The sequence below is a fragment of the Hermetia illucens genome, chromosome 1 (genome assembly GCF_905115235.1).
Source record: "Hermetia illucens chromosome 1, iHerIll2.2.curated.20191125, whole genome shotgun sequence".
NCBI lineage: Eukaryota > Metazoa > Arthropoda > Insecta > Diptera > Stratiomyidae > Hermetia > Hermetia illucens.
Genome location: NC_051849.1, coordinates 186,633,741 through 186,646,527, shown reverse-complemented (window position 1 = coordinate 186,646,527; position 12,787 = coordinate 186,633,741). Strand labels below are relative to the sequence as shown.

Below are 12,787 nucleotides of genomic sequence, written 5' to 3'. Positions count from 1 at the left end.
CAGACGGAACCACTTTCAACCAAATTGACCACGTGTTGATCGAACGCCGCCACCTCTCAGCCTTGATGAATGTCAGAACATATAGGGGGGCCAATATAGACTCGGATCACTATCTCGTTGGCATGGTGCTCCGAACTCGAATAACAATACCACCTAGAATCCCCTCTGACAATCAGGTGAGAGTGAACACTGAAGCCATCCACAACACAGTCCTCCGCGACACCTATAAGAGGGAAATGGATGCTGCAGTCAATAGAGGACCTGGAGATGAAGCATCAACAAATGAACTTCACAATCACCTGAAAAACGTTATCATTGATACGGCCACAAACATACTTGCCCCCAGCCGCAAAAGGAGTCGGAACGGCTGGTTTGACGATGAATGTAAGCTAGCAACGGAAAGGAACAATGCCGCATACCGAGTAATGTTGCATTCTCAAATAACGCGAGCACGCGCGGAGACTTATTACGAACTCCGTCGAGCGGAGAAGCGACTTCACAGACGGAAAAAGGAAGCCTGGGAGAACCAACAAGTCTGTGAACTAGAAAAGTACAGGGAGCAACCGCACTAGGCGCGAAAGTTTTACCAACAAGTCAGCAGAATGCAGCCTTATACACCTTGATGCTCATCCTGCCGAGACAAAGAGGGAAATCTGATTTCCCACAGAATGGGCATATTGGAGCAATGGGTTGAGTACTTTGATGAGCTACTGAACAATCAGAACATCGGTAAGTTGGAGGTCCCGCCAACTGAAGACGACGGACAAATATTGCCACCACCAAGTTTAGGAGAAACAGTCCGTGCAGTTAATCGGCTAAAAAATCATAAGTCGCCAGGAGCCGACGGAATTACAGCCGAATTGGTTAAATATGAAGGCGACCAGGCAAGTGTAACTACACCAAGTGGTTCATCAACTTGTGCTCTATGTATGGGACAGCGAATCAATGCCTGACGATTGGCAACGAGGCATTATCTGTCTCATACATAAAATGGGAGATATCACACAGTGCAGCAATTATAGATGTATCACGTTGCAATATTCTCCGCTATCTCCCCATACGCCCAGAACATCATTGGATCATACCAAAGAGGCTTCACTCCAGGCAAATCAGCAACAGATCAGATTTTCTCTCTGCGGCAAGCGATGGAAAAACTGTTGGAATGTGGACAACAGTTGCACCATGTATTCCTCGATTTTAAAGCCGCCTATGATAGCAAAGCCATGAGAGAATTCGGTATCCCCACGAAATTAATAAGACCCTGACCAATGTGCGAAGACAGATAAAAGCAGCAGGATCACTCTCATGACCATTCGACATCAACAACGGTCTACGACAAGGGGATGCCCTACCATGCGTCCTCTTTAACCTGGCCCTCGAGAAAGTGATCCGTGATTCTGAGGTAAATGCAAAAGATACATACGATCCTCTTTAAGTCCGCCCAACTACTGGCCTACACTGACGATATCGACATCATGGGAAGAACCACCCGAGACGTACAAACTGCCTTCCTCCAGATCGAGGAGGCGGCTTGTGATGCGAGATCTTGGGCTGCACATCAATGAAGGCAAGACAAAGTATATGGTGGCAACGTCAGCACCAAAAAACAACCAACCAACAACATCAAACCGCACTGGTCAAACGGGAAGAATAAGGATAGGAGAATACAACTTTGAGACCGTTGACAATTTCTCCTATCTAGGGCCGAAAATCACAACCGATAACAGCTATGATGATGAAATCCACGCACGGTTATTGTCAGCCACTTATTTCAGCTTACAAAAACTGTTCCGCTCGAAACGTCTTACCATAGGGTCAAAGCTCTTACTGTACAAGACAATGATCTTGCCAGTGCTCATGTATCCCTCGGAAACTTGGGTTCTTAGCAAGAAAAATTGCGAACTCTTGGCCGCGTTCGAGAGAAAAATCCTCCGAAAAATGTTTGGCCCCTTTCATGAGGAGGAACGATTCCGTAACCTACACGATGACGAAATCTATGAGCGATACCATGACCGTCCGGTTGTGGATCAAATCCGGCTCAATAAGTTACGGTGGGCAGGTCACTTAATCCGTATGGATGAAGATGATCCCACCCGAAAAGTCTATAAGGGCAATATCTACAGTAGAAAAGGAAAACGAGGCAGACGCTGCCTGAGATGGAGCGATGGCGTAGGTCAGGACGCCAGACAGCTTTTAGGGATATCGAATTGGTAGACCTCGGTGCAAAATCGGGATGTCTGGAGTTCCTTATTAAGGCAGGCCTAGACCGGATACCGGTTGTTGGACCGTTGATGATGATGAAAGAAAAAAAGTATCCTGTTTATATTTGATCTACTATTGTTTGTTATGGCGCACTAGAATCCTACGGATATTCTAAGGGAACCATTTGGCAGAGAGAGCACCATGTTAAAAAAAGGATTGCCGGTGGGAATGATCCTTTAAAAGGGGGATTGTACACATAATTCATACTTTTTCCTTTTATCTGAGGTACGTCATTTCAATCACTTTCTATTGGCTTTTGTCCAACATGGAAAGCGCATACGAAATCAATGTACGAGTGTGCGATAAACACTTTTTAATTTAACTTTCTTTAATGCATGCATTGTTATAACTACTATCGACTTTAATTTAAATAAATGACTTACACTTCTAGCGGGTGCTCTCAAAAATAAAGTAAACGGTCTTTACCATACATGGTTTGCCTTCTACCAAAGCACAGAACAAAAATATGCTGTATGTCAGTACGAACTTAGTAAAGCATTCATTTTATGAATTTAAACAATCACCGCCCAAAGCCTTTTATCGGTGAAGAGTAAAAAAATCATAAAACCTTGGAAGTAGTCTCCCCAAGCTTTGGTCTTTCTTCTCTATACATAGAAGTGGAAAAGATGTCATCTGAAATATGTCCGATTATGTTGTAAAGACGTTAACTAGTAAATTAGATTTAGGAGAGTTGGGAACCAAGAAAGTATATATTCCAAATTCAACACTTTCGTATTCTTTTCCACACCTTCAACATTTTTTTTTAAATAAAAACAAAGTAGTGCAAGTGCGGCTTACGCTCGCAAAAAAATATACCCCCGGGAATTATCTCGTAGCATCTTTTTTTCGGCAGAATGTAACTTCCGCTTTAATGGATAGTGCTCATGACTCATAGTTAGACATTCACGAGTTGAAAGTTCATTGCCGTTTCTGTTGTTTTGAGGGTGGTAGATTATTATCAAGGGAGACACACAAGCCACAAACCACTAGTGTCTTGGTTATTGCATGCTCAATCGAGTTAAGTAATTCTAAACAAGTTGACATCATCATCATCATCAACGGCGCAACAACCGATATCCGGTCTAGGCCTCCCTTAATAAGGAACTCCAGACATCCCGGTTTTGCACCGAGGTCCACCAATTCGATATCCCTAAAAGCTGCCTGGCATCCTGACCTACGCCATCGCTCCAACTCAGGCAGAGTCTGCTTCGTCTTCTTTTCCTACCATAGATATTGCCCTTATAGACTTTCCCGCCCACCGTAACCTATTGAACCGGATTTTATCTACAACCTGACGGTCATGGTATCGCTCATAGATTTCGTCGTTATGTAGGCTACGGAATCGTCCATCCTCAAGTAGGGGACCAAAAATTCTTCGGAGGATTCTTCTCTCGAACGCGGCCAAGAGTTCACAATTTTTCTTGCTAAGAACCCAAGTCTCCGAGGAATACATGAGGACTGGCAAGATCATTGTCTTGTACAGTAAGAGCTTTGACCCTATGGTGAGACGTTTCGAGCGGAACAGTTTTTGTAAGCTGAAATAGGCTCTGTTGGCGGACAACAACCGTGCGTGGATTTCATCATCGTAGCTGTTATTGCTTGTGATTTTCGACCCTAGATAGGAGAAATTATCAACGGTCTCAAAGTTGTATTCTCCTATCCTTATTCTTCCCGTTTGACCAGTGCGGTTTGATGTTGTTGGTTGTTTGGTTTTCGGTGCTGACGTTGTCACCATATATTTTGTCTTGCCTTTCTTGATGTGCAACCCAAGATCGCCCCCGATTGCCGCCTGCTCGATCTGGATGAAGGCAGTTTGGACGTCTCGGGTCGTTCTTCCCATGATGTTGATATCGTCTTTAAAGTTGATGAAGAGATGGTGCAACAAGATGACAGCAAATATAAAATATTTCTACCTTTTATGCGCAAACCTCCAATCTTGATAAAAATTCCATAAATTTCAAACCCATATAATAAATAGCAGGAATGTTTAAGCAGAAAATATAGCATTCCTAATCCGACAAAATATTGTAAAGAAAAGTTATCAATTATATTTCCATCCTTCTTATGCTTTAACCCAATTTAAGCAAATTTTATATAGGATAATTGCCATTCGTGGTAATATTTAATCTTAGATACCAGTCCTCCGTGACTGGTTTGCTTTTCCTTACACTCATCCACTAGAACGACTCCTAAGATTAGCACTCGAACCAAATAGAAAAAGTGTCAATTCCAATTATCTAAGTGAAAAAAATCAGGACTTGTTGGTATTACAAAAATTAGGATAAAAATTAAAATAAACATATAATTCCAGATTCATAAATTATTCGACATTTCTCTAACTCGCCTTCTATTCTCACTAAAAAGTAAAGACATCACACACAATAATCACTATTCCCATCCTCCTCAAGAACTAGTCACCAACATAAATTAGTGATTGCCTTGTTATTTTTTGCTACTTGTGTAGTCCAGTCTGCCGTCAGGAATCAAAATTATTGTATTGTTGTCGGCGGTCAAAACACTTGAAACCATATGTGTGCATGTCGAAAGGATTTTGGCGACAGTTTGCTCTTTACGTAATTTATGATAGGCCTTGGTGTAGTGCATGCATTCTCATCGACGGTGGGCAAAAGTCGGTGAGGAACCACTTGAAGAGGCGCCTCATACGCAATGATATACACATTGGGCAATAATTTTTCAAACGGCAAATAATGTCTCGGAATAGAGACTATTTTTGGGAACAGTCGAATTTTTAAGTTGCTTCTTAAATGAGATAATGGCAAAATAAAAACAAAAAAATGGTAAATAGCTATTGTATATTTAAATTAATTTTATTGTGTTTTGGAATTTATTTACATTTAAAAATTATTTACTAAATATCAGTTGTTCATCCCTTCTAAATATCAAAAATGCATTCTTATAAGCAAAAACTCGATCAAGATAGTTTTTCAACATTTTTTCCTGGAAGAGAGACATCTGCTAGTCATTGACCTGATCGCAGTTCAGCTTGCTACCGCCATTAATCTTTGTTTATATCAAGTAGTTTGAATTCCGGTATTATCTCCTGTTCCCGCAACCAAAGTGGACTGGTGAGCATTTGCTCCTTGAGATAGTTCGATGCCTTGAAGCAGGAATTTGTGCAAAAGTTTTTACGTTCAGTAATGTCATAAACGCGGTTTGTTTTTGTAGAAATATGATATTGCTTTGTTGGTATTCTAAAAAGAAGAAATGTGTCAATTTTATACATCACATCAAATTGAGATATCTTACTCCGTTAGTTTCTCGTTGCAAAGAGGATATCCGCAAAGTTTCAAAAGTGCACGTTCTTCAATTATATCTTGGTAATGACACTGGTTGATGTCTTTTATCTGAAAAACCAAAGTATGAGAGAATTAGCTGGAAAAGCTATATTTATGTGCATGTCTTATTGTATATAAATAGACAAAATAGCTTTACAATTGCAAATATTGGCGTAGGGTCTCCAAAAACTTAAAGGCCCTTAACATACAGGTTGAGAAACGGACTTAAATACTAAAGGAAATTAAGGTTAAAGAATAAACCCGCAAAGAAAACCGTCGGCTTCATAGACTCCGATTAAAAATTATTGGATCATAAATAATAAATAAAAATAAAATCTCATACATCGGGAAAAATCTGTGATCCAATGTCGAGAAAAACTTCTTCTAGCAAAGCAAAGCGAAGCAAAGACTTGACGTAAGGCTTCGATACATAAGGGGAGTCGCATGGTTTTAGTGTTTATTGTTGTCATGGTTTTCAGTCAACTCTTGTCATATCTTCCTACAGCACATTCACGAGAAAGGAGACAATTGGATAGTCGAAAATCATGAGAATTAATACCCTACCACAACTTGGTAAATTTATAAGAAGAATGAAGTAAGGAAAGTAATCAGTATTACCTAAGGGGGTCATCCCGTGTGTCGGATCCAAGGAATCGATTTTTTTAACATCAATTATATCTAGATATAGAATATTTTTTTAGTTTATGGACAAGGTATAGCAGATTAATGGAAAAATTTTATGGTTAATAATCACATTTCAGTTTTTAAATGCATTTTCCTCGAAACTCGGATGCCACCATAGCCCAAAATCTATCCTACGAAATTCTATGAAATTTTCACGACTTATTCAGAACATATTTTTACGGTTCGCAAACTAGGATAATTGCGCTTGATTGATTTTTAAGATTTTGTGTAAAACAGAACCTTATCAAAATCGGTTTACTGTCTGTCGGTCTGTCTGTCTGTCATATCCATTTTTCTCCTAAACGGTTGTAGCGATTAAGCAGTAATGTTAGTTATAATATAAAGCATGACCCTACCAAGTTTGGGAGGAAATCGCGCCATTATTAACAAAGTTACAGTAGGTCGAATTTTTCGCATTTGTGCAAATTCAAGACTTTGAATGACAATATAACGCGAAAGTGGATATTTTCACATAAAATATGCATATATTACGTGCTAGGTACTAATGGGACAAATGTATAAAAAAAATACACAAAACCTTTCATACCTGCAGCGCGTAACTTCCGGTTTCCTGACTTGTTTTTATCTACATTAAAGAGAGCATTGAGAAAGCATCAAAAATTGTCCTTCCAATATTTTTTAATAATCCTAGTTTGCGAACCGTGCTATGGTTCATACATTAAAATGCCGTTTATTTTTTTTTCTTTAAGATCAGCACGACGCCCTCTAGCGTGGCACCCAAAGTAAAACTTTTTTCGAAATGGGTGCATAAGTAGCTCTGTACTTCAATAATTAACTATGATATCGGGCTGGAAAACTTGTTACCCATGCTCAAGAAATTAATAAATATATGGTGAAAAATGTTGCATCTTTTATCACAAAAAATACCTCAAAAAGCGAAAAAAATGTCCTTCATACGGGATCACCCTCTTAAAGAACTAATTACGCCCTATAACCCCTAAATAATAAAATTGATAGACCAGTAGCTTACTCCAGACTACAATTTTATTTTATTATGTATATATATATTTCGGGAGCAACTTACTCCCTTCATCAGTACAAGCAATTCCCTAAATAATGCTCCTTATTCACTATTCACTCAGATTGGGGGTCAAAAGGGCTAGACAAGTTCGTGTAGATAGATGCGGAAAGTTCAGAAATCTAGGCATAAACTTGTGAGTTCTAGCAGGTTGGCAGCAGTAAACCGATTTTTAACAAACCGTGCAGTCAAAGTAAGCGGACAACCAGTCCTTGACATATCTCTCAAGGATTCTGGAACAGAAGGAGAAAAGCGAATAGGACGGTAATTCTCAGGCAGAATATCGCCATTTTTGTGTAGAGATAATAAGGGACGCTTTACAGGAGAACCTTCGATGCTCTTGTTAAAGACTATGCAGAGAGGAGGAGGAATGTCTTAATTGGCCCAGGACCAAAATTGGCAACAAACTTGCTAATAAAGTAATAGATTTAGGACGAGATGGTGGGAGATGTTGCACGAGGTATGGAGCAAGCTGACAGAAAGCGAGAGAAGAAGAAAGAGAGCAGGTATCCATCGAGGACGATTAAGAGAGAGTAAGTAATACGACAATTAAGGCAAGTCAACAGAGTAATCTTCAAACTTGATGAAAGTGAATTCCCTATGTCAATGCACGGACGACCCTGACCAGATATTTCTTTCTGGATTTTCTTTGGAATTTTATCACTGACTTTACCGAGGATCGATTTTCGGAAGACATAATTCTCCATTCTGCGAATCTCAAACGAAGTTTTTATGAATTTCAATGATAAATCAGAATGAATTAGAACGCAGGAACTTGAAAGGGGAACGTAACATGGCATAAAACATGTGGAGGATGGTAGCGGCGTGATGTTTGAGGGGGTAGGTTCAATTCCCAGTTTTTATGAATGTCTGTCTTTGTCTTGTGTTTGTCCCGGTGCTATGAGCTTATCACTTGCACAGCATTAAGCGCGATGATAATGAAACTGAAGCACAGTCTCGTTGAGATTGTGTGGATGCTTTATACTCCACTAAGGAGTGAGCAGGAAACACTTGGGAGGAGCATCAGGAGTGGCGTAAGGGCAAGAGTCTTGAGACTATAAAAAGCAACCCACTGACAGTTTGGAGAGGACAAAACCAGGAACGTGATTTAAATGTCTTCCAGGAAAGTTGAATTGAATATTGACACAGGGGTCTATAAGGATACATAGAAGAAAAGAAGGGTGAAACGACTTATTGGAAAGGAGGAATATTAGGCCAGGTGAGCACAGGCAGATTAACGTGTAGCCTGGGCCATACGTTGGTAAATATCGGTTGGACGATGAAGAAGAAGCGTTTGAGTTTAGCGTTACTATCTAGCGCGAAGTTTAAGAAAGTTAACGGAGAGACCTAATCACTTAGTGCGGAAGGACTAAACGTTCTAAATACTTTCCAAATATAAAATCGAAAACTTGGTCTGCACTAAGCTCAAAACATTGGTGCTAACGTTGCTAGTAAGAAGTTCTCACTACTAAGTTACTAGAGTTATGTCACGAATAGAGTACTGAACGGCAAGCATTGGCAATAAACACTGCTCAGTGAAACAAACTAAAATGTAGAAAGAGCTATGCAGTTTGATTGTTCAAAGCCTTTTGTGACAGTATTTTTCACTCTCATTCAAAGTAATCTTCTCAGAGATAATACACTTGTGTAAGCACTTTTTTTAATCCTCAAGCACTTATTGGTATAGCCTTAAGCTCTTCCAGTTATGGAGTTTTTGTCTCCTTAATCGTTGCAAACCTCCGTTCTATCTCTTCGGTTTTGTGAACAGACAAATTTGCAGGTAGACAAATCTACCAATGACATCGTCAGAAACTTCTCGAATAGGGATTCGGCGATCCATCAACACTATTCTCTTTGCTTTTTCAGAATTTTCATCAGTTGTTGACGTGCTGGGGCATCTAATGCGTATTTCATCAGCCTTATACCTATACCATTTATAAACATTTTTACTCGGAGTATAGTAAGCCACTGTCTACATTTCAAGTGTTTTGGAACACTTAATTCCATTTTTTACACAAAATTTGGGGCAAATTCTTTGTTCATTTTTTTTTCCACAGCTGGAAATCGGCTAGCAAAACACTTCTAACCTTTATGCCCCTTACACACAAACAAAAAATGCTACATAGCTGAAACAGTCAGCATATATTCGGGACGATTGTACCAACGTAAAAAGATGCTGAAAAGACATAAGGTAATTTTTTTGATAAAATTTGATTTTATAATTCAATATATGTAGTTAGCTTCGAGGGCGGTACAACGACTATAGCGGTCATACAATTTTTCTATACCATTTTTATAGTACGATTTGGTTTTAGCCTCACTTTGGCGATTTTGCCTTCGACTCTAAATTTCTTTTCGGCGAGCATTCTCCTGGGGTCTGGAAACAGGAAAGTCACTGGAGACCAGATCTGGAGAATGCGGTGAATACGGAAGCCGAATTCATGCAATTTTGCCATAGTTTTCATTGATTTGTGATACGATGCATTGTCTTGATGAAACACTACTTTCTTTTTTCTTCAAATGGGGTCGTTTTCCACGATTGCGAGAAGTATTTTGAGGCCTAGATACCATGTGCACGGACTACCATGATTTTTTTGCTCTTGAAATAATTGACTTTTTTCGGTTTCCCGCACTCCTCCCCTCTGCTCTGAAACTTGTTTGCACTGATGAAGGGAACAAGTGGTTCCCGAAATATCGGTATTTGCAAGAATAAATACCCACACCAACGAAAAAGAAACAACAAGTTTTATTATTTCAACAACAACACGTTTCTTAATTTAAAGACTTGATTCAGCACACATACTTTTCATCCTCAAATTTGAGCGTCTTCTCGGAATAAACTCGTATTGCCTGTATTGTTCCGTCAAAGGCAATTTTTTTACTTAAATGATTGAAAACTTTTCTTTAGACAATAAATTTTATTTCCATTAATATGTTAAGCACTTTCCCGACTTTTCTCTTCCTTGCTTACTGACTTTCTCTCTGCTTGACTTTTTCTTGGCTCCGAAAAATGATTTTCACTGTCAACAATTGTTTTTCTAAGTCATGCTCCGCTACGGTTTCCTCAAGAAACTTTTTCTTGCATAGGGGTCGCACAAGAACGACAAGAGACGAGCAAACTGCCTTTATTCAGATCGAGCAGGCGGCGCGAGATCTCGGGCTCTGGCATGAAGGCAAGACAAAATATATGGTGGTAACGTCAGCACCAAAAACCAACCAACAATATAAAATCACACTGGTCAAACGGGAAGAATAAAGATGAGAGACTACAACTTTGAAACCGTTGATAATTTCTCCCATCTAGGATCGAAAATCACAACTGATAACAGCTACGACGATGAAATCAGCTTACAAAAACTGCTGCGCTCGAAGCGTCTCACCATAGGGTCAAAGTTCTTACCGTACAAGACAATGATCCTGCGAGTTCTCATGTATTACTCGGAGACCTGAGTTCTTAGCAAGAAAAATTGCGAACTTTTGGCCGCGTTAGAAAGAAGAATCCCCCAAAGAATTTTTGGCCTCCTACATGAGGATGGACGATTCCGTAACCTACATCACGACGAGATCTATGAGCGATACCTACCTGCCTGAGATGAACGATGACGTAGGCTAGGACACGAGACAGCTTTTAGGGATATCGAATTGGTGGACCTCGGCGCAAAATCGGGATGTCTGGAGTTCCTTATTAAGGCAGGCCTAGAGCGGATACTATTTGATGCGCCATTGGTAATGATGATGATGTTCCGAACTTTCATCAACTCATGTCTGCATCGCATCATCGGAATAGTCTGGCCTGAGACAATGCTTTGTCGACGTACTAGTCAGATACACGTTGACTTTTTGATAAAAAAGCGGAAGTGGCAGTGGGTCACACATTGAGAAAGGGCGACAACTTAATTGGGGGTTATGCGTACCCCAGGATGGCTGGCGACTATTTTTCCCTAATGAGGTAGAATAGTGGAGAAGGAGTGCAAGCTTCTCGGAAAATGATTGGGTGAGTTGAAACGCATTGGAAGAATTGCAACGATGGCGCGTAGATATGATTAACACGTTATGCCCACATAGTGGTTTATTGTAACCATATATCTTTCTCCTTCATTTACAAAGCCGGCATGCCGCAAGAATCGATTCTGTCCGCTTCGGTTTTCTATCTTACCATTACATATCAATTAGCGGATGTCTTTATCCTGTACTTTATACTGCTACCAAGGCACATCCTCCCTGTAAAGCACTTTATATTTAGAAGAAATGAAAACTTCCACTCAATCGCCACCGGTTAAAAGTTCCTCCGAATCATTATACTTAGAAAAAAAGATGTTTCCTTCTTAAAAATTTATGCTGTTTTGCTATGAGTAATTTTGAAAATCTCAAGAAGAACTCCGAAGGAAAAACAACCCGTTCAATTTTGAACAGCACTCGACCAAGGCAAGGATTCTACTTTTAACTCTGAAGCAGGCCAAGGGTATGAGCGTACGTTTCTACTCAGGTAACCTTTACGAATAACGCCTCGTGCAGAATCAGCTGCAAAGAGGTATTGGTCTAGATGGAATGATTTGCTCATGAACAAGGTCAGTCATCAGATTCAACTTGATAAGTTCATTTTTGGATGCTATGGATCTTATGTGTTGATAAGCCCGGCCACGAGCCGGTGCCTTCCCCCACGCAACTTCCTACATCATCCCTTTGCTCTTTACATTGTTGTCCGCTAATTCAGCAGTAAAAATTAGCCTTCGGTAGATTTATGCCCTCATAAAAAGAACGTTTTCAACTAACACCCAGCTGAGTATCGAAGGAGGATATAACCCATCCTGGACCTCTTATTAGTTTCTCACGTAATAGGTTTCTTTTCCAAATGGGAAGACTCCGCCTTAGAGAATCTCACGTTATCATCAAAAATGATTCGTAACAGAATCAGGACCAAAAATGCTTTTCAAATTTCACTTCAAACCTGGAAATCTGGGCCGCGGATAGACTAGAAAAAGAAAAGTTTTCCCCTGTTTCGACTGATCGTGAAATACATATTCGTTATTTAGCCTTTTTAGCCTTTTTTAAATGAGGGATTTCGGTAGCAGTATGTAAAAGCCGTGCATTTACCCACCTTTAGTAAAAAGTCAGAGGAATCGTCAACGGGATCAAGCATCGATTCAACTATTGACTGCGCCTTGGCATTGCACTCTTTTTTCTTTTTTATGGTAAGCAACAGCTGTTCTTTGCTAAATTAAAAATGCACATTAAAAGAAACTTTAAACAAATAATATTTCATTCATTACCTAAGTTTCTTGTAACGCTTGGAGCCACCAGAACCCGACCTGGAGCGCGTACGACCTGTCGCCTCCATTCCACTTGTTTACGTGAATTTGAGTTTCAATTCTAGATTCATCTCTGTTTTGACGTTTGCTTTATTTACATCTGATTTTCCATCTGATCCTTCAGATTTACCCGTTTCCACGCGTTCCAAGATGATGCATCTTGTTCTTCTCCAAAGAGAAAGGAATATTCAAAAATA

General features: G+C 39.8%; 1 protein-coding gene across 1 annotated transcript; it reads right to left on the bottom strand.

Annotated features, from left to right (window-relative positions):
• Positions 1-5,220: 5,220 nt before the first annotated feature.
• On the bottom strand, positions 5,221-12,699 carry LOC119660839 (putative RNA polymerase II subunit B1 CTD phosphatase RPAP2 homolog). The gene is made up of 4 exons (XM_038069717.1): positions 12,552-12,699; positions 12,380-12,494; positions 5,530-5,627; positions 5,221-5,474 (listed from the first exon to the last, which is right to left on the bottom strand). Exons 1-4 carry the CDS (start codon positions 12,617-12,619, stop codon positions 5,279-5,281), a joined length of 477 nt encoding a protein of 158 aa, XP_037925645.1. The 5' UTR covers positions 12,620-12,699; the 3' UTR covers positions 5,221-5,278.
• Between the last annotated feature and the right edge of the window lie 88 nt (positions 12,700-12,787).